The sequence below is a fragment of the Ctenopharyngodon idella genome, chromosome 19 (genome assembly GCF_019924925.1).
Source record: "Ctenopharyngodon idella isolate HZGC_01 chromosome 19, HZGC01, whole genome shotgun sequence".
In the NCBI taxonomy this organism is placed as follows: domain Eukaryota; kingdom Metazoa; phylum Chordata; class Actinopteri; order Cypriniformes; family Xenocyprididae; genus Ctenopharyngodon; species Ctenopharyngodon idella.
Window position 1 is genome coordinate 23,454,321 of NC_067238.1, and position 27,126 is coordinate 23,481,446.

The 27,126-nt window shown below is 35.0% G+C and overlaps 2 protein-coding genes across 6 annotated transcripts in view; one reads left to right on the top strand and one right to left on the bottom strand.

The window, feature by feature from the left end:
* Positions 1-1,736: 1,736 nt before the first annotated feature.
* Positions 1,737-22,534, top strand: pip4p2 (phosphatidylinositol-4,5-bisphosphate 4-phosphatase 2). Of its 2 annotated transcripts, XM_051873424.1 has the most exons (8): positions 1,737-1,973; positions 9,149-9,297; positions 11,696-11,802; positions 13,521-13,644; positions 14,199-14,267; positions 16,124-16,176; positions 18,863-18,953; positions 19,993-22,534. In XM_051873424.1, exons 1-8 carry the CDS (start codon positions 1,868-1,870, stop codon positions 20,134-20,136), a joined length of 843 nt encoding a protein of 280 aa, XP_051729384.1. In that variant the 5' UTR covers positions 1,737-1,867; the 3' UTR covers positions 20,137-22,534. The 2 variants fall into 2 exon arrangements, with proteins under 2 accessions (XP_051729384.1, XP_051729385.1); XM_051873425.1 differs by lacking the exon at positions 14,199-14,267 and having other exon boundaries at positions 1,738-1,973.
* Positions 22,535-25,498: 2,964 nt separating this feature from the next.
* Positions 25,499-27,126, bottom strand: part of necab1 (N-terminal EF-hand calcium binding protein 1) — a 38,136-nt gene continuing 36,508 nt past the window's right edge. For all 4 annotated transcript variants that reach the window (XM_051871574.1, XM_051871573.1, XM_051871570.1 and 1 more), the window contains 3 exons: positions 26,260-26,337; positions 26,041-26,132; positions 25,499-25,957 (listed from right to left, as the gene is read on the bottom strand). In XM_051871574.1, the coding sequence (XP_051727534.1) occupies positions 25,929-25,957; positions 26,041-26,132; positions 26,260-26,337 (199 nt within the window). In that variant the 3' untranslated portion in view covers positions 25,499-25,928. The remainder of the gene's footprint in view (positions 25,958-26,040; positions 26,133-26,259; positions 26,338-27,126) is intronic.

Consider the following 27,126-nt stretch of genomic DNA (forward strand, 5'->3'; position numbering starts at 1 on the left):
TCATCAGCTCATCGGACTGAAGGGCGGAGATACTATTGGGCAGGTCGAGTAACGTAATTAATATTAATGAGCAAATCCTTCACCTTGGCCAAAGAGTATAGAAGTCAATACAAGTTCTTTGAAATTAAGTAAAATGACTGGTCATCATTGATCGATGATGCTTGAAATAAAAAAAAAAAAAAAAAAATTAATGTTAGTTTAAAACCAATGGCTTTGCAAACTAGCAAACCCACAACAACATATGTAAAATACATTGAAATGATATAAAGACCTATTATCATATGACAGGCTTAAATGCAGGCCTCATATATATATATATATATATATATATATATATATATATATATATATATATATATATATATTTATTTAAGGAAAGATTTATCAAATTAGATTTTATTGCATTATGTTCTGGACCTAGTTATTGGTTTTGTACTATTCACACTAGTGCCTATGCAGACACCTAGTGACCTGGCTGTAGCTGTTCAGATTAGTTCTTAAAGGGATAGTTCACCCAAAAATGAAAACTATCCCATGATTTAGCCATCCTCAAGCCATCCTAGGTGTATATGACTATCTTCGTTCAGACGAACACAATCAGAGATATATTTAAAAATATCCTTAGTCCTCCAAGGTTTATAATGGTTGTGAATGGGGGGCTGCATTTTGAAGTAAAAAATAATGCATCCATCCATAAAAAAAGTAATACGTATAGCTCCAGTGGGTTAATAAAGGCCTTCTGGAGCGAAGCGATGCATTTTTGTAAGAAAAATTTCCATATTTAAAACTTTATAAATTCAAACAACTACCTTCCGGTGGAGGACTGTACACAGAATGTGTAAGTCGATTTGTGGCGGAAGAGTATCCTCTGACCTGACGCACAACATAATGACGAACGCGGAGGCACAGAGGATAGAGCAAAACAAATTACCTGTCACAGATTTTAAGTCTAAAACGATAATTTTTAAAGAGAAATTTCGGAGGATTTCAATATAAGAGAAGAGGAGCTTAAATTTGTTGCACAGCCCTATTTGTTTAAACCGCGAGAGGTGTCTAAGCTTACAATACTCCTACATCCTGCGTCATACGTCACGTCATTTGGCGCAAGTCGACTTGCACATTCTGCGTACGGTCGTCCGGCAGAAGCTAGTTATGTGAATTTATAAAGTTTAAATATGGATATTTTTCTCACAAAAACACATTGCTTCGCTTCAGAATGTCTTTATTAACCCCCTGGAGTCGTATGGATTACTTTTTTTATGGATGGATGCATTATTTTTGACTTCAAAACGCAGCCCCTCATTCACAACCTTTATAAACCTTAGAGGACTAAGTATACTCTGATTGTGTTCGTCTGAAGGAAGATAGTCATATACACCTAGGATGGCTTGAGGGTGAGTAAATCATGGGATAATTTTCATTTTTGGGTGAACTATCCCTTTAAATGATGTGAACTAGAACTAGATCAGCTCTGGAATTACTGAACATAAACACTCCCTGGATGGACAATACTACTTTTCCTCCTTTGCTGGCTTCTGTCCAGTATGACCGATAAAGGAGTGTGTTTTAGGACAGAAAACAAATATTTCCTCTTGATGATGAGCAAATACATCTTGCAAGGTCAAATGAATAGACTCGGTAAAGACTAGCGCGCAATATTGACAGCGTATACAGGAGGAGGGGAGAACCCCCGTCTGTCCAGCAGTGATTTCTCATCCTCCCTGCTTACGTCTTTGACTCCGCCTCTCCACTGTCCCTGCCTCGCGCTCATAGTCTCACTGCCCCTCTCCAGAGCAGCGGACGGAGCCCACCACCATTCGTCGCTGCTGCTGCTGCTGTTGTTTTTCTGTGCTGATCTACTGATATAATGGCTTCCGATGGTATGGATGAACGATCCCCATTGTTGTCAGCACCGAACTCGGGGAATGTCACACCCACCGCACCCCCGTACCTGCAGGACCCGAACCAGAGAGGTAAATGTGGGTTGTGATTGACGTAGGAGTGCTGAATCATTTAGGGCGGATAGTAGCGAGCGGTGATATGTAGCAGACTGCAGCCCATTTAATGTGATACATTGTCAGTAGACGACAAGGAATAACAGCTCAGAGGTTCGTGCCAGAAGAACGGGCCTCAATCTTACAGATATTGCCATCGCAGCCTCATGTGATGGGTACAAAATGTTGCATTCCTGGAAAGGGGCACATTTTGTCGAATTTTAAGCTAGTTAGTAAACAAACGGCTTTATAGGTTATTAATCTATAAACATTTGTCGGTCGACTGATACCGGTTCAGCCGGCTGCACATTTGTATGTTTCGAGGTCGCTGCATTTAAGATGAGGCAATTGACATTTAGCTTGCAGGAGATGTTTTGCTTCATTCATAGACCTCTATCATTACCAGTTCTCAATGTCTTATAGGCCCAGACCAAATTATATGTGGTCTATAAGCATATTAAACATTATAAGTGATCAAAATACTTCTTTACTCTCTATCCATAATACACAATGCTAAAAGTAAACAAAGATAGACGAGGAAAGATGTCAATTCACAATAATGTGACGATTTGGTTTGCAGATAGACTGTAAAGAGAGTGCTGTTTTTGTTTTTGAACTGATGTTTTTATATACATTCTTCCAGTAATGTTGGTAACACTTCATTGTACAATGTCCTTCTTACACACGTGTATTTACTACAGTAAATTATACATAATTGCAGGCAATCCTAAACTTAACCCTAAACATACACCTTTAAAAATAAAGGTTCCTAAAGGAGGTTTTTGCAATGATGCCATTGAAGAACCATTTTGTTTCCCCAAAGAACCTTTCAGTGAACATTTCTTGTGTATATTAAGTACATGTTGTTAATTAATATTACTCAGTACTTATTTGTCTAATTGTACTGTAACAAGGCCACCTTAAAAAATGTAACCGCAATGCTTTGTTGTATAGACATGCAGGCAGGTCCGCCCAAGTGTGGGGTTTCCAATAATTGATATTCCTATAGACTTTTACCTTTGCTTCCTCTGATGATGAATAATTGGTTATGTATATTATTGTGAGGCTGTAATGAAAAATCAAATCGAAGTTGAACAGACAGGTCCACCTTTTGCAAGTCTGAATAATCTTTTAGGAAGCTAAGCACATGTGATGGTATATTTTACATACTATAAACATTTCTTTAAATATTTAATAGTAAAACAAGTTTTGTGAGGTGGGCTGAAAAAATGAGGGCGCTGTGAACAGAAGTTCTCTCTGGTTTTCTAAACAACTGATAAATTAGTCCCCAAAGACTGTTTAGAACACATTCATGAGGAAATAAGGGTTTCAGATTTCCAAATTGACCCCTTAAAAAGAATTTTACATGATTATGTGATTTTTCATTAACCGGTAACTTGAAGATACTAACTATCAAAACTAGCTGATGCTAACTAACAAAACTAGCTGATATAATGCTGACATATAGGCCTAGCCTATGTGTTATAAGCAAACATAAATTACTTGTAGCAATTCTTCTGAGATGTAAATTAAATACGCTTTTTTTGTTGGCGTGATTATTGGCTCATTACTCATGATCTCAAAATGACCGAATGCCTCACTACTAAACAGTCAAGTCTGTCAACCTTGATCTTTTGTAAATCTACCCATACTGCACTTCCTGATTAGCAGAAAAAGATTTACATTTTTACTGTAATGATCCTCTTACACTTCGTCTCATTATTCATAATGCCTTTATTACCGTACCATGATCAGGTGGTGTGGAGGGCATAAACTATGCGTGCTAATGTACTCTAGCATTATTATCTGCCCTAGTATTTCAGACCACTGGATTACAGTTTCTTTCACTGTTTTTGACCACAAGCCATTCACTCAAGGAGTCTATGAGAGGGATTAACTTGGCCTGTTGAGGGAGGGACTGCTGAGTCTGTGCACAACATTGCTTAGTGTGCTGAGATTGTTGTTTATTCTGCAGTTGCATTCGGAAGCTAAGCCAAAGCTACGTTTATTGGAAACAAACACCTGTGTGCATCAAACCCTCAAAGTGTAGAACTGTGAAAGTTACAGTCTGCAAGCTCTTTAAAGGGTTAGTTCACCCAAAAATGAAAATTTTGTCATTAATTACTCACCCTCATGTCGTTCCACACCCGTAAGACCTTCGTTCATCTTCATAACACAAATTAAGATATTTTTGATAAAATCCGATGGCTCAGTGAGGCCTCCATAACACTTTCACATGCCCAGAAAGCTACTAAAGATATATTTAAAACAGTTCAAGTGACTACAGTGGTTCAACAAGTGTATCAAACTGCCAAAGTCATGTGATTTCAGTAAAACGTCATAAGTGTTTTTAAATTTCAATGGTTCACCACTGGGGGGTATGACTTTGGCAGTTCGATACACGCTCCGAACCACTGATTCGAAACAAAAGATTCGTAAAGCTTCGAAGCTTCATGAAGCAGTGTTTTGAAATCGCCCATCACTAGATATTGTTGAATAAAGTTGCTATTTTGTTTTGTTTTTTTGGCACACAAAAAAGTGTTCTCGTTGCTTCATAACATTAAGGTTGAACCACTGTAGTCACATGAACTGTTTTAAATACATCTTTAGTAGCTTTCTGGACATTGAAAGTGTTAATTGTCTTGCTGGCAATGCAGGCCTCACTGAGCCATCGGATTTTATCAAAAATATCTTAATTTGTCTTCTGAAGATGAACGAAGGTCTTACGGGTGTGGAACGACATGAGGGTGAGTAATAAATGACAGGATTTTCATTTTTGGGTGAACTAACCCTTTAATAATGATCTATGTTCTTAGACATCTGAGTAAGGGTAGAACAAAGGATAAGAAAGAGCGCTGACCTTGTCTGCATGACATTCACTGAATGAGTTTTGTTTTAGTGATGTGTGATCAGTCCTCTGAGGCGAAAACCAGACCAATTATTGCTATCGGCTCTAGTAGTGATGTCATGTCATTTCTTCTAGGACCTCGCAAGATAAGCAAAAATTAGCTAATTGAAACTCTTGAAGGTCTAGGGATGGGCTGGAGGAGAGTTTTTGGAGTCTGATTTGAGATGGACCCGCCTCTAAACGTCAAATTCTTTCTCTGATTGGTTACGTTACCTGTCAATCAGATTGTGTTATTTTGTAAGTGGGTGATTGCTAAAATTTTATTGTCAGTTATCATTTTGGCTTTCAACATTTATCAAGATAATTCTAAAATAATTCCGCATTCCTTTTCACAATGATGCTCTCAGTTTGTTATAAATTCAGTACACCCCTTTCCTTTACAACAGTGTACTTGTTCCTCCCTAAAAGCACAAGCTCACTCCCTGCCCTGCCAAGTTCAACAAATGTGCATAATGTTTCCAGAGCCAGTCATGTTAAACAACTGTGATCTCCAAAGACATTCTCTATCCGTTGCTAACGTTGGCAAGGAAGACCATTATGATTAAATTGGTTGGCATTGGATTTACAAACTTATATCTTTAGCAAAAATTTGATTCTATCTCTAACTCAAGCTATTTAATAACATGTGGAAAGAAACTTTGAAGTCTCTTGGGATTAGTGAAGATCTCAGCTCGTACCCTAATGTGACGACTGGAAGATAAAATCACACACCCCTTCTTATTTGAATATATGTGTTAGTTATTGTATATATATGTATGATATAGTGTTATAATTAACACAAAACAAATTTGTGATCTTAATATTGACCAAAATAATCATGATTACAATTTTTTTTTGCCATAATCGAGCAATGTTACTTGGCCTAATCGATTAGTAAGTTTTTCTGAATGTTTGTCTGTTTAATTTTGTAATACCTTTATCAGTGATCCTTTAAAGAAGATGAATTAATGATGCAGCTCTGGACAGAATTGGAGTGTACTGTTCTTAAAGTCACAATGAAATCAAAATTGACCATTATTGTTTTTTTAATAGAATATTGCATTATTTAATATAAATGATTTATCTGTGCACATCATTATATATATATTTTTTTAAATATGCCCTCGTAATCTTTAATCAAAATAACTTCCCCTTCCCACTCCCTCTTGCAGCGACATCTCTTCTCTGATGATGTGTTTACTGGCGTGAGGGCGGGACAACCTGTCACTCACATGACATCACAGCAATAGCAAACCACAACCATCCAATCGATTCCTGATGGACAAAATCAAGCCCCGCCCTGCATTTTTTCTTGTTTGAGAAGCCGTTTCACTTGGATATACATCACAATATAGAAGAAAAGACTAAACTTAAGTTCCTTTTCATGCTGACTTGAAGCATACTAAATGTTTTACCGATATTTGAGATTTTTTAATGTATCAGTCTTTATTGGATATTTAATTGTTCATGTTGATTTTTTTCTGTTTTTATATTTTGTTTTTAGAATTTACCATTATTTAACATTCACTTAAAGTTAATTTTTAAAATCACTAATAATTTAATAACACTGTTAAATGTAATCTTTAGCAAATCCCAAAATAAATATCAATTTTTCATAACTGTACACTGTAATGTTGTGATGACTAAATTCACTTTTAAATACACATTTAAAATGATTGGTTGTAGTTTTTAGTGTTTTATTTTTAATTTATTCAAACAATAGTTCAGTACAGAATAGTACAGAAGTTTAAAATCGGCCATTTATCAGTATCGGGCAGAATTGTGATATCAGTGCATCCCTAAAATAATGTAGTTTTGCTCATTATTAATACAGCCACGTGTTTTGAGATAATGGATTTATTTTAGAGTAAAAACTAGGAACAAGTTTACTTGCTTATGGATTTTCACTTTCAGTTAACATATTCACTATTGTCAATGCATGCTAATCTACCCTACACATGGGACGCTCAACGTCTCTCTGATTTTTTTTACATGATAGTAAGACAGACAGAGAGGGAGCTGCAACAACAGCTGGCCGCAGGCTTTAGGGTTGGGAAAAGGCCTCTCAGTTTACAAACAGTACAGGCTGGTGTCAGAGAAATGAGACCTGTGCCTCTATCTGCCCCTGGAGAGATGGTATATGCTATATTAGTGTGAGGATATGTGCTAAAGGACATGTGCTAAAAGTCACCTTGAAATCAAAATTGACAATTCTTGTTTTTAATGAAATATTGCAGTATTTATTATAAGTGATTTATCCATGCACAGCATTTTTTTTAAATTCATGTGCCCTCGTAAAACTTTAACTCTTTCCCCGCCATTGATTTTTCCGTCTGTGTTTTCACTGTTATACGGTACAGGTGCTGTTACAGATATTTTGAAATAGTACAGCATTCGGATTCAAAAACAAGTGAAGAAGAAGATTTGCGTAAACCACAAGGAGTGGATAGAAGTTGTTTATGCATAAGTAAGCTAACTTGATCACCAAACATTCAACAGCATATAAATCAAAACTGCCTAACATTACTGAGAACTTACTATTATTATGGAGAACCTATTTTTATTCAAAAGCAGAGGTTCCAACGCTATCGCACGACCAATTTGTGCGTATTTTACGAGGTGGCTAATTCGCACAAATTAGTCTAAATTCATGCGATTTGTCTAAACCCCAGTGGCGGGTAGGTTTAGGGGCGGGGTTAGGGGTAGGTCATTTGCACGAATTTATACAAATTTGGCAATTCCTAAAATGCGTACGATTTAGCAAAAAACTTACAAATTCGTACGAGTGAGGTCGTGAAAGTTTTGGCGGGCCTAAAAATGTAAACTTTTAAAAATGGGATTCAAATTGCAGGTTTTTGAAAACAATACCATTATTGTCTCTGTGTAAAGTACAGAAACACGAATTTGTAAAAAACGGTGACATCATGTGCCTGCGTATGTTCAGTTTATAGGCGCAAAGTATTTCTTTACAAAGTGACATCGCCAACTACTGGCCTGGCATGCATAAAACAGCGTTTTTAGTCGTTTTGACAATGTTGTCGTCTGTATGCGAAAAACCAAAGGAAAAACGTTTCTGTTTTTAGTACATCGTTGTCGTGATTTCTAAAGCATCATGTGACACTGAGATGAGAACTAGTAATAATATTACATAATATTACTGTTTTTAGTGTATTTTTGATCAAACAAATGTCGCCTTTTTCCAAAAACATTAAATTTAAATCTTCGCAACAATTTACAAAATTGCAATTTAAAACAGAATGAATAACTTTTTGATTTTTCTACTCAATTAATGATATTTGGAATAATATCATATAATAATAATAATACAACCTAAACTGATTAGGACAACATTTTAACTTTTTACATATGATAAGATCACACTTCTCGGACACACTATGTGTTTTTGGTATTCTGTAGCAGCACATAAAGAGATGGATGATCCCCGACAGCTGAGTGAGGTCATGGGGCCAGAGCTGCTGTCAGTTGTTTTTGCTGTGGTGTCACATGTTCAATATGGCTGCAGTATGACTGTGTTGTTGCCAGTGTGATCTCAGAATGACAAATGACAGCAGGACGAACTTGTCTTAATTTCACCCAGAATAAGCAGCAGGGAATGTTGTGGCTGGGCCCTGGATTTCAATAATACAAAGGTAGACTGAGTGCAGGGTTTGGCAGATCGCCCATTGTACAATGGATGTAAGAGAGTAATTGAAAGTGTGAGTAGGATGCACTTATTGCTGAACACAATGAATCTGCATTTTTGTGTCCTTTAGATGGGATTTCAAGTGAGACATATTTATAATAGAAATATTACAGATTCTATTTCAGCGCTGAGCAGAAAGACAAGAATGCCTGTCCATTGATTCATTTTTAAGGTTCTGTTATTCAGCAAAATAATTTTCACTGCTTATTACACTGGAATACTTGATTCTGATAATACATGGAATAATGGAACTGAGCTGGTCATTATGGCAAAATAAGTAAACCTCTTAAGGGTGATGCAAAACCTGATCACCCTGTCTGGGTTTATTTTGCAATAATGACTGGCTGACTGTATATTACCAAACCGATAATACAGCATTTAGTCTTTGCGGTATCTAGCACTGCTCAAGTTAAAAACTGTCGAAAGTTGGTAGGGTCAGTTATGCAGACTAACTGTGTGACTAAGTGAACCAACTGATTTAACATACAGTACCATCAACATAGTAGTCATGCACACTGAGCGACTGGTTTTAAAGACTGCATGCTGCTTTATCTCCCTCTGCAGCCGAATTACCTCCACCCTACACAGCCATTGCCAGTCCAGATGCAGGGGGAGTGCCTGTCATTAATTGTCGAGTGTGCCAGTCTCTTATCACTCTGGATGGCAAACTCCATCAGCATGTGGTGAAGTGTACCGTCTGCAATGAAGCCACGGTAAGAGACTGCCAAATGCAGCTTGAGCTTAGTCATGCACAGCTTTAGTCCTTTGTACTTTTTTTTAAGCTATACTAGGGGTGGGCAGTGTGATTAAAAGCCTGTATCTCAAGTTAATTTTTATGGTAACATTTTATGGTATCATAGTATATACTGGAAATTCAATGAAGAAAAATGACATGTATATTAAAGAATCAGGTGGTAGTGCCTATTTCTGAATAATCCAGTAAATTAAATATTTTACTAATGGAATGTATGTCAGGGTTATGCTTTGGTTTTGTTTAGTTTTAGTGTGTTTTGGTTTTGTTTGGTTCCTGCTCATTAGTTTCAGTAGTTTCTAATTAATCCCGCACCTGTTTCTGTTTTAGTTCATTAGCTTTCCCTGGTATTTAAGCCCTTAGTTTCCTCCATTCTTTGTTCAGTCTTGTGTATGTTAATGTATATTTGCTGTATCTTTCTCCTAGCTTATTCTCTTTGTTTAATAAATAGTATTTTTATTTATCTTTGATTTGTGCGTGTATATACACATTACAATGTACTCTGCTGTTCAAAGGTTTGGGGTCAGTAATTTTTTTTTTTAAAGAAATGAATACTTTTATTTTTCAAGAATGCATTAAATGATTTCTATTTCAAATATATTCTGTTCTTTTGAACTTCCTATTCTTCAAAGAATCCTGAAAAAAAAAATCACCACAATATATTAAGCAGCATTGATAATAATAAATTATTTTTGAGCAGCAAATCAGCATATTAGAATGATTTCTGAAGGATCATGTGACACTGAAGACTGGAGTAATGATGCTGAAAATTCAGCTTTGCCATCACAGGAAAAAATTACACTTTAAAATATATTAAAAAAGAAAACAGTTTTTTTGAATTTGCAATAATATTTCACAATATTACTGTTTTACTGTATTTTTTGGTGATCAAAAGAATAAATCTTACAGACTCCAAACTTTTGAATGGTAGTGTATTGATAGATGTAAAATGACAATTGAATGTTAATATCACATTATAATACACCTAATTTAAAAACAAAAGACTCGAAACAGATATTCTAAAATGGATTGTCTTAGCACAAGCCACATTCATAGCTGTAAATAGCTGATTTATGCACATATGTGACCACACATCAGTTAATTATGGCATAATTTGACAGACACAAACAACTAACCTCTGATTCCTGTTATACCTATCAACCATAATAAGTTCTTTCTCATCTTGACTTGTTTTTGACATGTCCCTGATGTCAGGGCTGCTTTCATATCCAGATTCAAAAAGGTTACAGTTTTGGTAGTATTTTTGCCACTGTTTGTGTTGATAAAATAAGTTTGGAGTCTGGGCATGAATGCAGACTAGACACAAGCTTTAGTGGAGGTGAAGTTTATTAGTGAATTATTAATTACATTTCAGCATGTTCCTTACACAAAGTAGTTATCACTATCCTTTTGACTGCTCATCCAACCGAAGTCAATATCAGATACACAATATAGTCCTCACTCACAGAGCTTAAGGTAATTGTATTTGGATGAAGGATCCACGTTCATATCCATAAGAGTCTTGTGTGCTCAAGAGGGCTGAATTGCAGTGTAATTGAATTGTCTGCATGAGAAACACTTTGCCGTGGATGCTTAATCTGAACTGCAGAGTCACATGATTAACATGTTTTACATGTTTTAAGGCCTGTTCTCACCAGGAACGACAACTATAAAGATAATGATAGTAACAATAGCTATTAGTGTCCACACCAGCGGATGATATCTCTGTTTATTATAAGTGAGTGCTGAAAGTTTTGTCATCTGCCACTTTAGGGGGCGGTGCTACATATTAAAGAGCTGTAATTCCTAAACCCTTCCTAAAATTTGGATGTGAGAATACCCTCAAATTAAAGCTGAGAGTGTGCACTTTAAGCCCATATTCATTATATAACTGTCACTTAAAAATGTTTTGGTAAACAGCTAAAATAACAAAAATTGTGCCTGTATCCAAATATATATGGACCTAATTGTACATGTTGCATTACATTAAACCTTTAGCTTGTTTGGTTCAGAATCTGATGTTACATAAATTCCTATGCAGACCTGACCTTAATAAGAGGTATAAGTAAAAGGTTACTTTGTCTAGATTCATTAGGGCAGCCTTTGGCTAGTAGTCCCTGTAATAATAGAATTATTCAATATAAAAAGACTTGGTTTCTTACAAAACATGCTTAAACAAGGGGTATGTAAGGTAAAATGCAGGTTTTAGCAAGGCGTAATGCTTATTCACAAACTTAAATTCAAAATCATAAGGGAGATTTATTATAGTAAAGCATTATATTAGAATTATATTACATTTTATTGTTATCTTGCATATTGCGTGATCCCTTTTGAAACATGATGTATCTGTTTTTTAACAGCCTATAAAAAATCCACCAACAGGAAAGAAGTATGTTAGATGTCCTTGCAACTGCCTGCTAATCTGTAAAGACACGTCTAGGAGGATAGGATGCCCTCGGCCCAACTGGTAAGTGTTAAAGACACACTTCAGAGGGTTGTTTAGTAGGTATGTGTTATGGGATCTGCAACAGTATATTACCGCAACCAGTGCTTGTTTTGAGTTTGAATGGCTAGGGGATTTTACTTGGTAATGTCAAAACATTTCTCATGCTTTTCCAAATCGGTCTGAACATTTATAGAATTATTGTAGTGAAAGCCAGACATATTAAATAATAGATTTTTTTTAATTATTTTTTTTTTTTAAAGAAACTGTTTAACCTTTAGACAATATATAAAAGATATGTTTTTTGCTGAGTATCATATTTGATAATCAAATTTTAGCACAATTTTTCTAGAGTTTTTCATTTCTCTAGTGAACTAACATGCTGTGGACACTAAATGACTTGCCTGAGGTAAATGTAATGCTATGTGTGATATTATTCTCAAGCTGTTTTATTCACGTCTTTCTGCGGTTGAAACATTGGTTGGGAGATTACACGTAATTATATCTATGCATAGATCGTCTTCTTCTGCTCTTTTTCCTGTTGTGGCGGTTAGCAAACAGCATTGCATTACCGCGCACTCCCCTTTGGGATTGGAGTGTGGATCGCCTGTGACCGTCTATATTTGTCATCTGACTGCATGCACCGAACCGTAACGTCCATACCGTGACGGTTCGGGACGAATACATGTACGAATATGTTACACCCCTACTAAATAGCTTTTTACTTGCTAAAAAAAGTATAAACTATCGATCAGACAACAGAAAGCATGTACAACAGGTTTTTCAGTTTTGATCATGTTGATCGTTTAGAGGCCTTAAAGGAACACTCCACTTTTTTTGAAAATAGGTTCATTTTCCAACTCCCCTAGAATTAAACAGTTGAGTTTTACCATTTTCGAATCCATTCAGCTGATCTCTGGGTCTGGCGGTACCACTTTTAGCATACCTTAGCATAGTTCATTGAATCTGATTGGACCGGTAGCAAAAATGACCAAAGAGTTTCGATATTTTTCCTATTTAAAACTTGACTCTTCTGTAGTTACATCGTGTACTAAGACCGACGGAAAATGAAAAAAAAATTTCTAGGCCGATATGGCTAGGAACTATATTCTCATTCCGGCGTAATAATCAAGGAACTTTGCTGCCGTACCATGGGTGCAGCAGGCGCAATGATATTAGGCAGCGCCTGTGACCCCCTGCTTGCACAGGGAGCGTGCCTTGCAACCATGGAGACATTTGTGAGAGACGCTGCGCAATATCATTGCGCCTGCTGCACCCATGGTACGGCAGCAAATTTTTTTTGATTATTACGCCGGAATGAGAGTATAGTTCCTAGCCATATCGGCCTAGAAAATCGCAACTTTTCATTTTCCGTCGGTCTTAGTATACATGATGTAACTACAGAAGAGTCAAGTTTTAAATAGGAAAAATATCGAAACTCTTTGGTCATTTTTGAGCAAGATGCTAACGGTCTAATCAGATTCAATGAACTATGCTAAGCTATGCTAAAAGTGGTACCGCCAGACCCGGAGATTGGCTGAATGGATTCGAAAACGGTAAAACTCAACTGTTTAACTCTAGGGGAGTTGGAAAATGAGCCTATTTTCAAAAAAAGTGGAGTGTTCCTTTAAAATGTGCATATCATATATGATACAGTAGGCTTTATAGGGTTAATATTAACTCACACTTCTTTACAAATATGTAGAAAGTAAAAAACTGACATTGTTTTTGTGGGCCCCCAGCAGACGGATCATCAACCTGAGCCCTGTGATGGTGATCCCAGAGGAGCAGCCCGCCCAGCCAGCTCTACCAGTCCAGCCTGAGGGCATGCGTGTGGTCTGCGGCCACTGCGGCAACACATTCCTTGTACGGTCTCACATCTTTTTATTAATATTTCATCTCTGAACTACAATAATGTTTCTTGAAAGCAGAGAAGATCTGTGAATGCATTTATTCTACCATTCAAAAGTTTGGGGTCAGTAAGATTTTTTTACGTTTTTGAAAGAAGAGTCTTATGTTCACCGCTGCATTTATACAGTACAAAATCCATGATAAAACATTGACATTGTAAAATATTACTGCTATTTAAAAAAGTTGTTTTCTATTTTAATATATTTTCAGCAGCCATTACTCTAGTCTTCAGTGTCACATGATCCTTCAGAAATCATTTTAATATGCTGATTTGTTTAATATATTTTGCTTAATATTTTTGTGGAAACTGTGATACATTTTTTTCAGGATTCTTTGATGAATAAAATTTTTTTTTAATGTCATTTTCAATTTATTGCATCCTTGCTGAATACAAGTATTAATTTCTTTCAAAAAAATTGTACTGACCCCAAACTTTTGAATGGTAGTGTATATGTAGAGTTTTTCTAGTGCACATGTTCTTAGTGTCCTGTGATGCCCCTGCTGTATAGGGAAGCGATGATGAGTGGTCCCAGTCTGCCTCAGGCCTGGCTATTCGCGGCCCCTCTGATCTTTTCAAGGTCCTAATACACTGCCACCTTCTTAGTCGGTGGAACCGACAAAATGACAAACTGATTAGAAATAATAATAATAAAAATTCACATGGTTCCAGGGCTCCAGACTGAGATTAAAATGTTTGCAAATGTGACTAAAAATTGAACTGTAATTTATAATTAATTTTTTTATGCAACAATAAATAAAAAAATAGGAAAACTTCATCCATATGCAGTTTTGTCAGCTATTATCGCGTTAGAGTCAACCCAATAAAAAGCACAGTGCAAGACATGATGTTTATGTACAAATTAATCATTCCTATGACCTTTGCTATTTAAACTAATTCACAATCGTATCAGATTGGAATAAATTATACTAAATACAACACCTCATTTACCTAACTTAAAGGGATAGTTCACCCAAAAATGAAAATTCTGTCATCATTTACTCACCATCAAGTTGTTCCAAACCTGTATAAATTTCTTTCTTCTGCTGAACACAAAATAATATATTTTGGAGAATGTCGGTAACCAAACATTTGATGGGCCCCATTAACTTCCGTAGTATTTTTTTTTTCCATACTATGGAAGTCAATGGTGCCCATGAACTGTTTGGTTACCCATATACTTCAAAATGTCTTCTTTTGTGTTCAGCAGAAGAAAGAAATTCATACAGGTCTGGAACAACTTGAGGGTGAGTAAATGATGACAGAATTTTCATTTTTGGGTGAACTATACCGTTAAAGGATTAGTTCACTTTCAAATGAAAATTAGCCCAAGCTTTACTCACCCTCAAGCCATCCTAGGTGTATATGACTGTCTTCTCAACGTATTCAACATACGAAGAAAGTGTAAAACTCTTGCAGTTCACAAAGCTTACGCTACGTCCTACACCTTCCCTATTCAACGTACAGAAAAAGTGTAACTGACGCGACGCCAGTTTTCACTTTCTTCGTAACTTGAATACGGAAGGCGGTCTGGCGGAAGCTAGGTATTTTACTTCATAACTTGTTAAATATGGTTTTATTTTTTTACACAAATGCATCGCTTCAGAAGGCCTTTATTAACCCCCCGGAGCCATGTGGAGTATACGTTTATGATGGATGGATGTGGATGGATGCACTTTCTTCAGCTTCATACTCGTTGATCCCACTCACTGCCATTATAAAGCTCGGATGCGTCAGGATATTTATTAATATTTCTCCGATTATGTTCATCAGAAAGAAGAAAGTCATATACACCTAGGATGGCTTGAGGGTGAGAAAAGCTTGGGCTGATTTTCATTTGAAAGTGAACTAATCCTTTAAATAGTCATAGTCTATACTGAATCTTCCTTTCATCCACTGATTGTTAAAAACTGAAGTAAGAATCTATGTACTCAATGATCTACTTCTAACTTCTGATTAAATTAAATTCTGTAATTTGTCAACTAAAAAAAAGTCATTGGGTGCTAAAAGTTTCATTTTAGTCATTTTTTGTCTGGAGCTTTGTGACTCAACTGAACATAACTCCTTGTGGCCTATAGAGGCAAGATGCAGGAGCTGAAACATTAGCTTTTTTTGTGAGATCTGTTATAATCTTAAAGAATTCTTGCTTTTTTCAGGATTCAACTGCGTTTTGCCTTTGTACAGGGTTAAATCCACTAATTCTCCTAATTAATTCCAGTATACACATAAATTTATTCATTGAAATCATCTCCAAAAGATTTTCTAGTTATTTGAATCATTTATCAGTAGCCATTTGAACTAATATTTGAATATCATGCACTGACCCCTTGAATCAAGTTTGGTGAAGATTATAAAATGAATTGATTTGTGCTGCTTTGCCATGCTGTGTTTGCTTACTTCAGAAATAACTTTTTTCTTATCTTCTTATTTTTGCAGTGGATGGAGCTCCGATTCAATACACTGGCCAAGTGCCCACATTGCAAAAAAATGTGAGTTGCCATCATTTGTCATATTCTTTGTACGTCAAAAATGCAATGTCTGTGGCAAAACTCCACCGATGATGTGCCGTTCTCAGGAGAAATGTCATAAATCTCAATATGCGATGTGTGTTACTTGCCGGAGGTCAGGATTGAGTTTGTACGGGGCAGTTTGTAGAAACTGAAAGTAAATAAACCCTGGTGAGTTCCAGTTAGAGAGGGAGGCGATGTGATGCCAGTCTGCCAGTCACTTGAGAGAGCGAGAGCATCATGCTGACATACTGAAACATGAGCCCTGCACGCTAGCGACGCTGCGAGGGAGAGTTATGACAACAGATGTTGTGGCACACATGAATGGAGCCATGTCCACAGTCTCTCAAAGCAAATCACAGATTTCCACTCGAATGCAGAGCATTTCAAGAGGCAGAGAAGGAGATACGAGCAGCAGAAGGAGAGAAATTAAGTACCTTGAGCTATCTGATTCGTTGTGATTCCAGAAGAATGTTTGAAAATCCAATCACATGAGAGGCATGTGAAGGGTCATGGTAAGACTTAATGGGAGTCAACAGGAAAAAGAGCAGACCATGTGACTCAGTGACGCAGTTCTTTTTTGACTACACGCGTTTGTTGGGCTGCTTAACCAAGTGAGATCGATCTGACATCTGAAAGGCCTTGTATGCTGTAGACCAACTAATTTGTCATAGCCTAATTTATCAGTTTTTCTCAAATTATATTTATGGTTTGGTTCAACCCTCAATTTATTATTAATTAAAACATTTATTTTCCCAAAGACAAAACATTTATACAAAGTAAGAAGATTATTTATTATAAAGACCATATCATATTTACATATTCTTTCTTTAGATATAAGCCAAAATTTTACTCAATGTAGGTCAGTATATAATTTTTTGGTAACACTTTAGCTTAGTTCCAATTCTCACTATTAACTAGTTGCTTATTAGCATGCATATTACTAGGATATTGGCTGTGACCTTATTCTACATCCCTTAATCCCACCCCATACCTAAACTTAACAACTACCTTACTAACTATTAATAAGCAGTAATTAGGAGTTTGAGGCAAAAGTCGTAGTTAATAGTTAATAGTGGGAATTGCACCTTAATTTCACAAAAACTAAATTAGCTATAATATGAAAGTAGAATTTTCACTTAAGATAAAACTAAAGCATTTTGTTATTCAGTGTTTAATTTAGTTTGCTTCCTATTAGGGATGCACCGATACCATTTTTTAAGGACCGAGTACGAGTAATGATACTTTTTTTCTAGTACTCGCCGATACCGATACCGATGCCTATGTCCACGATGGACATTTTGACAACTGTGTGTGCATTTGACCATTCAGGCGCGAGGATCGCGCGCAAGAAAGAAAGAGAGAGAGAGAGAGAGAGCGCGAGAGGGAGCGCTTCTGGTCTGTGTCATTCAGCGCGATTCCGCCTATCCCGCCTTCACTAATCGATAATGAATTGTGATTGAAAGCATGCAGTTCGCAATGTGTGTGTTGTCATCATTAATTTGAAGTATTTCCACACCTCTGAGGCTGACATTGTTTCTGCTGCTGCCGTCGGTGTCTCTGTGCACGGAAAATTCTGTCGGTTACGTCACGTGAGGTATTGGTCTTTGGTATCGGGGGTATTTTTACGAAGTACATGAGCTTGGTACTGGTATCGGTGCATCCCTACTTTCTATAAATAAAGACAACTTAACCTTAAAGGGTTAGTTCACCCAAAAATGAAAATTCTGTCATTAAGTACTTACCCTCACCAGTGTTGCCAAGTCCGCGGTTTTCCCGCGTTATTGGGCTACTTTTACACTGTTGCCGCGGGTTGAAGCGACCCCAAATAACATGATATTTAGCCCCTGGAATGTGAACCCCACCAAAAACGCGGATTTTACCCCGCGGAACCCGATTTCTTACAGTGGTACAAAACGTGATTGGGCTAGTTTTGGGCTAGTTTTAAGTAGCAATTGGGTGGATTTTGTTGTGAAAACCTGGCAACCCTGATCCTCATGTCTCTCCAAACCCGTAAGACCTTCCTTCGTCTTCTGAACACAAATAAGTCAGGTGGACTATTTTAACGATGTCTTTAGTACCTTTCTGGGCCTTGAAAGTGTTGGTTAAATTGCTGCCTATGGAGTCAGAGAGCTCTCGGATTTCATCAAAAATATCTTAATTTGTGTTCCGAAGATGAACGAAGGTCTTACGGGTGTGGAACGACATGAGGGTGAGTAATTAATGACAGAATTTTCATTTTTGGGTGAACTAACCGTTCCATGTTATTGACAACTTGACTATAATGTTTGTTGTGATGTCTTTTTAGAATATACATCATATTTTTCATCATATATTTTCTATTATGTACTAACAAAAAATTAATAAAACCCACAGTTATTTCTGCAGTCAGTAAAAGTCAGTATGTGTCATAGACTTTAAATAAATGACTTTTTTCAGTGTAATTTCAGACTAGTTTGGATGTTGACCTTCCTGTGTAGTAGCCATTGAATACATCCTTTCATCTGTCTGTTTTCCAAACTGCTTTTCCTATGCAGGGTTGCAGGCATTGAATAATTCCTGTGTACTAGTAGGAGCCTGATACAGCCCAATTAAAACAGCTGCTTTAGGTTTGTGGTCTGTTTAAAGCAGCACTGGTACTAAGCATGTGTGCTATCTTTGTCTTTAGCTCTTCTGTAGGCAGTGCTCTACCCAGAAGGCGCTGCTGTGCCTACATTACAGTAGGAATGATCTGCATTTTCATTGGTATCGGTTTAACGGTGAGTATTGTACATTTTGTTTTTGTTGCTTTCAATTCTAATGCATTCTCTATTGTTCGAAGGTTTGGGGTCAGTATGTTTTTTTAAATAAATGAATACCTTTATTCAGCAAGGATGCATTAAATTGATCAAAAGTGACAGTAAAGATTTTTATGTAACAAAATATTTCTATTTCGGACAAATGCTGTTCTTTTGAACTTTCTATTCATTAATGAAAAAATGTATTATAGTGTCCACAAAAATATTAAGCAAATGTTTTCAGCATTGATAACAGGAACAAATGTCATTGTAAAATATAATAAAATAGAAAACAGTTATTTTACATTGTAATTATATTCCACAATATTACTATTTTTACTGTATTTTTTATCAAATAAATGTAGCTTTTCAAAAACAATAAAAAATCTTGATAGATAGATATAGATAGATAGATAGATAGATAGATCTTTTTCTTTTTCATTTCAACTTAGCTCTTCCATCCATATTTTAATGATACACAAATTATATAAAAAGAAAAATATTATGAAGAAAAAAAAAAATGAAAACATAATAAAACACATTTGGATGCAAAAATATGCAATATATTTGTTTTATAATGTCAAAGAATATAAATATTTTATTTATATTAGCACACTGCATTATACACATATAATAAACTGCACCTGTCATGTGACCCAAAAAATGTGTTTTGGTGGTTTAATGTGAGGAGTTCTCCACTGGAGTTTCATCACATGACAGTATAATAATAAATACAAAATAATAGTAAAATCTTCCTGGATACACTTACTTCCACTCAGTCCATTTTCCACGTACGTTTTCTTTAGTAACAGTTTTATTTAAATCACACTTGTAAATTACATCATGGTCAGATGATCATTCTCACAGTTTGATTTAAACCCACATATTATATTGCAGTTCCTAAAAGAAGTTACCAGCCACTTGAATTAGCACCTGGCAAGTGTCCATTTTAGACTCTGGATATGAACTATTAAACTATGTTTGTTAGCTCATCACAAATTCCTGGTGTTTTTCCTCTCAGGTGGGCACTCAGGACTTCGCCAGGCGTTACCACGCTACTTACGTGTCCTGGGCCTTCGCATATCTCCTGGGTCTCATCTGTCTGGTACGAGCCTGCTATTGGGGAGTGATTAAAGTCAGCTATCCAGAGAACACCTTTGCATAGACAAGACAAAGCGTCCATCCTTCAAGTCCTTTAGTGTTTGTTTTTCTCTTGATCTGAACAGGTTAACCGTTGGATGCTTAGTCCTGTTACAAGAGTTTAAGAATCCAGGGGATTTAGGTACCTTCAAATGTTTTCAGATTGAGTTATTGATTAGCTCTTATATTTCTCTTACTGATTTGAACCCGCAATATGATTACTTGAGGAATTAAAGTGAAATCAGTGATTCTAAAACTAGAAAAATAATACGAATAATCCATTTGTGGTACGCCTCTTGGATTTGTCATGGTGAGTGGATATCGAACATATTTTACGTACTGCATTTTGTTACCAACTTGACCAAAAGAGATGATCTTCTATGAACAATTTGCCCATTGCACTACAATTTTATGCAATTCTTCTGTTGTGTTGCTGCTAGTTACCACACCTGTTGTGAGCTGAGAGATGTTATGTTTAGAAAGCCTGCCAGCACCCACGGTGGCACTATCCGTTATTTGAAAAGTTCAGATATATTTAACTGTTCTTAAAATCCTGTGCCAACATTTTTTGTTGTTTAGTATCCGTTAGGGGATCTCCCTCTGATGAAATTTTGCAGTATTTCCAAACTCATTTTGGCCGCTCAAACTCACTGTGAGCAATAGTCATGCATTTTTTGTGGCTTTAAAAGAAGAACAGCATGTACACAGTTACTGGACCTCTAAAACGAATATTCCAGGTTCAATACATGTTAAGCTTATTCAGCAACACTTATGGCATAAGATTGATTGATTAGCAGTGTTGGGGAAGGTTACTTTTAAAAGTAATGCGTTACAATATTGTGTTACTTCCTAAAAAAGTAACTAACTGCGTTACTTAGTTACTTTTTATGGAAAGTAATGTGTTGCATTACTTTCGCATTACTGATTCTCATCTGGGCTGGGCTGTTTGTTTGTTTGTTTCTCTCAGCATGTGGACAGGAGAGCTGTCAGTCAATAAATGGGAGAACAAAGGAATTTGCGTTATTTATTTGAAAAAGTAACAGATATTTTGTTGTAAATTTAAAAGCAATGTGTTACTTTACTAGTTACTTGAAAAAAGTAATCTGATTACGTAACTTGCGTTACTTATGTTACTAAGCCATAATTATGAGGTCAAAAGTCAAAATTATGACATACCAAGTCATTATGAGATAAAAAAAAATTAAATTGACATACCAAGTCATAATCATGAGATATAAAGTTAAAATTATGACATACTAAGCCATAATTATGAGATCAAAAGTCAAAATTATGATATACCAAGTCATTATGAGATAAAAAAAAAAAATTAAATTGACATACCAAGTCATAATCATGAGATATAAAGTTAAAAATGACATTCTAAGCCATAATTATGAAAAATGTCAAGATAAAAAGTTAAAATTGACATACTGAATCATAATGATTAAGTCATAATTATGACTTTTTATGTCATAATTTTGACTTGGTTTGTGATCATTTCAACTTGGGGTATCATAATTTTTACTTTTTATGCCAAAATTATGACTTTCAAGTTCAAAAGAACAGCATGTATTTAAAAGTTTTTTTGTTTTTGTTTTTTGTAATAATGTAAAAGACTATACTGTCACTATTGGTCAATTTAATACATCCTTGCTAAATAAAAATATTTAAAAAATCTAAATGACCCCAAACTTTTGAACGGTACTGTACTACTCTTTCTGTGTTCAATTTTACAGCTTCATTGCCATGATAATGTAACACCTAAAACTCTTTAAAACACTTTAAAAATGATTTAAAAAGCTCAAATAATACACAATTTTTAACATAAAAAAATTGACATTCACTTCCATTATAAGTGCCTCACTATAACCTTGATTTTTGCTGTTTTTTAAAGAAAACGAGGGAAGAGTCAAAAATATATATTTCTGTGGTAATCAACATTATGCCACAAATGCTGTGGATTGACCTTAACTTGTATTGAACCCAGAATATTCCTTTAATTTCACTCATTGATCGGAATAATGACACTTGGTGAATGGGAAATGACATGCATGATTTAATTTGATTCTTTTGTACTCGGAAGCAGTGTTTTAATAGTCTGTTACTGACGGGCACAGTGGAAGTGTTACGCCATGTGTCTAGTGCTCTTTCCTGTGTGTAGAATGTAAACGCCCCACTGCTACCCGCCTAATTCCACAACTCACTACAACCTTGCTAGTATTGCTGTAGCTTACATTTACAGTAGTTCTGTATTTTGTCAAGACAAATGGAGATAACTATACTATCTAAACTTGTTCTGAATGTGACAAGCCAGTGAAGTCCTTGTACATAGGAAACTGAGCACATAAAGTCTGTAGTTCAAGTTGGAATATGGCTTGGGTCTTTTTAAAACAATAATTTCTCAATAAAACAGAAAAATATAACGGTGTGATGCTTTGTACCAGCTTGATTTAAATTGTAATTTTATTTTTGGTGTATAATCTCAAAGTATGATATTTTTTTCATTTCACAATAGCCTTCTGATTTCTATGGAAGCCACAAGAAAAAAAATCATGCTTTGGTAAATCATAATTATGATATAAAAAGTCATACTAAGTCAAAGTTATGAAATAAAAAGTCTTAATTTATGACACGTCATTATGAGATTTAAAAAAGTTGAAATTGATATATGAAGTCATAATTATGAGATAAAAAGTTAAAATTATGACATTCTAAGCCAATTAGTAGATAAAAATGTATATTATGACATACTAAGCCATAATTATGAGATAAAAAAGTTGAAATTGACATACCAAGTCATAATCATGAGATATAAAGTTAAAATTATGACATACTAAGCCATAATTATGAGATCAAAAGTCAAAATTATGATATACCAAGTCATTATGAGATAAAAAAAAAAGTCTCATAATGAGACACAGTCATAATTATGAGATAAGTTAAAAATGGCATTCTAAGCCATAATTATGACACAAAATGTCAAAATAATGACATACCATGTCATTATGAGATAAAAAGTTGAAATTGACATACTAAATCAGATTTTTATGTAATAATTTTGACTTAGCATGTGATTATTTCGACTTAGGGTATCATAAATTTTACTTTTTATGCCAAAATTATGACTTTCTCATAATTAGTTAAAAAGTAATAAAAGTTAAAAATATGACATTCTAAGCCATAATTATGAGACAAAAAGTCAAAATTATGACATACCATCATGAGATAAAAAGTTGAAATTGACATACTAAATCATATTGATTAAGTCATAATTATGACTTTTTATGTCATAATTTTAACTTAGTATGTGATAATTTTGACTTAAGTGTCATCATTTTTTACTTTTTATGCCAAAATTATGACTTTCTCATAATTATGACACTTAGTATGTCATAATTGTGATTTTTACCCCTGGTTTCACAGACACGGCTTAAGCTAGTCCTAGACTAAAATGCATGTTTGAGCTGTTTTAAATGAAAGCAACTTGCACCGACATATCATAAAATATGTCACTGTCATTGTTTTGTCTCGAGATGCACACCAGTAATGTTTTTTTCTACAGTACGTTTATAAAAGCTGCTTAAATGTCGTAATTGAACTAAGGCCTAATCCTGGCTTAATCTAAACCCTGTCTGTGAAACCGGGCCTTCATCTCATAATTATGACTTAGTATATCAAACTTTCAACTTTTATGTCATCATTTCAACTTTTTATGTCATGATTATGATTTACAAAAGCATGATTTCTTTTCTTATGTGGCAGTAATGACCTTCCTTAGATTTCCTTTCATTCAGCACAACGTGTCATTTGGACAAACAAGGCACTCTTTGCTTTGTAACAACTGGCATCATTAATATTTTTGATAAGAGAATTCTTGTCTCCACTGTCACACAGGCTTGTTAATTAAAGATCTGGGTGTGTACTGTGTGTCTATATAACACAGGCACATGACATAATTCAGTAAGCACACTGTCTCTCAAAGGTCAGGCTGTCATTAGAGTGAACAATGTCTCCTATAGCAGCGGACAAACGGGGCCGCAAGTCGTCTTGTTATTCAAACATGCACTGATTGGACTCTCTGTTCTGGTGAATCACATTTCACCCCAAAATAAGACATTTACAAGAACAAGGAGCTTGTTTCAAGATGATTTTGACATTGTGTCATTATTTTCAGGACAATTAAGCTCAATTCCCTCCATATTCTCATAAATGTAATGCGAAAAAACAACATTTTTATTACTGTAAAACAGTAATTGAAATTTTTAATGAAAATTACAATAAATTTAATTCAGAACAAATATTTTGACAATGTATGAATACTTAATTTAAATAGCCTTTTGTTTTCTACACTACAGTTATAAGAATTGGCATGCAAATAATGTCAATGCAATTAATATTAATGGACCTGATTTTCTGTCTATAATTGTAACATTTAGTTAAATTATAATATTTATTATTTTTCTTTTAGGTTTAGGGCAGTGATATTTTAGTATAATATGCTGTTATCGTTTTTATTAATATTTTGTATTAGATTTTATTTTACATATTTTCTGTTTTCATTTAAATTTTAGTCAAAGTTTTAGTAATTGTTTTTGTCATTTTTATTAGTTTTTTAAAAAATATGTCTATACATTTTTTATAAAGTTTTAGCTTTTAGTTTATTTAGTTTTAGTTATTTTAGTACTTCAACAAACTAACTTCAACTTAACTAAAATTATAATAAGTTAAATACTTGGCAAGTAATAACTTCTTGTCAATAAAATGTCATATATATATATATATATATATATATATATGACATTTATTTATATATATATATATATATATATATATATATATATTAGTATTTTAGTTAATGGTTTTTTTTTTTTTGTGGTTATTTTTAGTTAATGGTGTGCAAAATAAATTTTAGTATGGTATGCAAAATAAAAAATTAAAATAGATAATAAAGTTTGACAATTTTTTAAATAACAATAACAACAACACAATTAGTAGTATGTCAAATGTAAAATTTAGCAACTAAAATTAGCAAATTTGACCATGTGAACTCCTTTGAACAAAATGACCAATTTTGGAGCATGCGCTCATGAAACCTTGACCCTTTCCATCCACTGGATGGCAGTGTTGATTCTTGAGAGATGGATGCAATGAGTCATTAAAGGACTCAGTGAGTCATCTGGCTCTGGGAAATAGTCTAGCACAATCAGTGCTCTCTCTCAGTGGACCAAAAAGAGCTTTCATATGCTGTCGCCATCTCAAAACTCCATATGATTACATGTAAAAAAATCCCAATAAAGATTAAATAAAATACAAGCCAGTACATCAACTTTATTAACCACTTAAAACTACCTTCACTTGGCAAAATTTAAGACGAAAACTGTGGTTGGTCACATTGATTTCATATTTTTATTCAGAGCTGACAAACTACATAAGGAACGGTAGTGTCAGGGAACAGTGTTGTGTTCGGGAACAATGACATCACAAGAACTGCTACGTGAGGAGACGGACTGACAGCACACATCACTGTACTGTCACGTCACAGATGGACACATAGCTTATGCAACTCTGATGGGATTGGAGTGCTATCATCAGTACAAAGGTCTCATTGCTTTATATGATATTGTCTACAGTTTACAGTACACTACTCATATAGAGCTAATAATGTAACAACATGAAAAGCAAGTGCTAGTCACTATGACTATACAGCAAATATGAACTCAAGTGCTCACTTCCTGATGACAGGGATCCAGATGTCAGTCTTTGTGGCTTGTGAGGTCCTCATTATGTCTGGTGTCACCTAACGGGAGTCGACAAATCTTAGTTGTTGTTGAGGACCCACCATGATGCTGTAGAAAAAAAACACATTATTATATTATATTATATTATATTATTTTATTATACTATGAGAGATAATTTATATGTAATTCACCTGGAACCAGCATAGTCGTCATAATCTCTGGTGTCTCTAAGAAATCCACATTTCCTCTCTGGAAGGTTTTGCTGTAATTGGTTTGCAGATGACTATAAATAGAAAACAAACACACTTTTCAGGCAGTTATATTACAATTTGAATATTTTTTTTTTTTTTTTTTACTATTGATTGCAATAAGAAGTGGTTTGAATCAATGAAAATGAGGGAGTGACTTACTTCTTCCACACGTTGCTTTGCTCCCAGAACTCGTACAGTATGAAGCGGGATTCATTGGCAAGCCGCTGAACTGCAACGCTGCCGAGAGAGCAGAGCCAGTGCAGGATTACTATCAAACTGGTTCTTCTGAATTTGAAATGGCTCTTATGAGAGCATTTACATGTGGGTGAAGCTCTAATTCTGTGTAATGTTTAAAGGGATTCAAAAATTGAAGAAATAGTTTACCTAAAAATTAAAATGTTCTATATGACTTTCTTTGTTTTTCTAGAAAACAAATGTATGTATGCGAGTGTGAATGAGATTTGAAAGCTCGTAGAGGATTTGCAGCACATAATGATTAAATGAAAATGTATTAGTTTAAATATTAAATGCAAATAGCTGAACTTTGGAGTTTTTTTGACCCACTTAAAGGGATAGTTCACCCAAAAATGAAAATTACCCCATGATTTACTCACCCTCAAGCCATCCTAGGTGTATATGACTTTCTTCTTTCAGACAAGCATAATCGGAGTTATAGTAAATAATGTCCTGGCTCTTCCAAGGTTTATAATGGCAGTGAATAGAGGATGAGATTTTGAAGCTCGAAAATATGCAACCATCCATCATAAAAGATATCCTCAAAGCTCCAGTGGGTTAATAAAGGCCTTCTGAAGCGAAGCGAACAATAAGTATTCTTGTTGCTTCGTTAAATTAAGGTTGAACCACTGCAGTCACGTGGACTTATTTAACAATGTCTTTAGTACCTTTCTGGACCTTGAAAGTGGTGGTTAAATTGTAGAAGTCATATACCTCTCGGATTTCATCAAAAATATCTTAATTTGTGTTCTGAAGATGAACGAAGGTCTTACGAATGTGTGGAACGACATG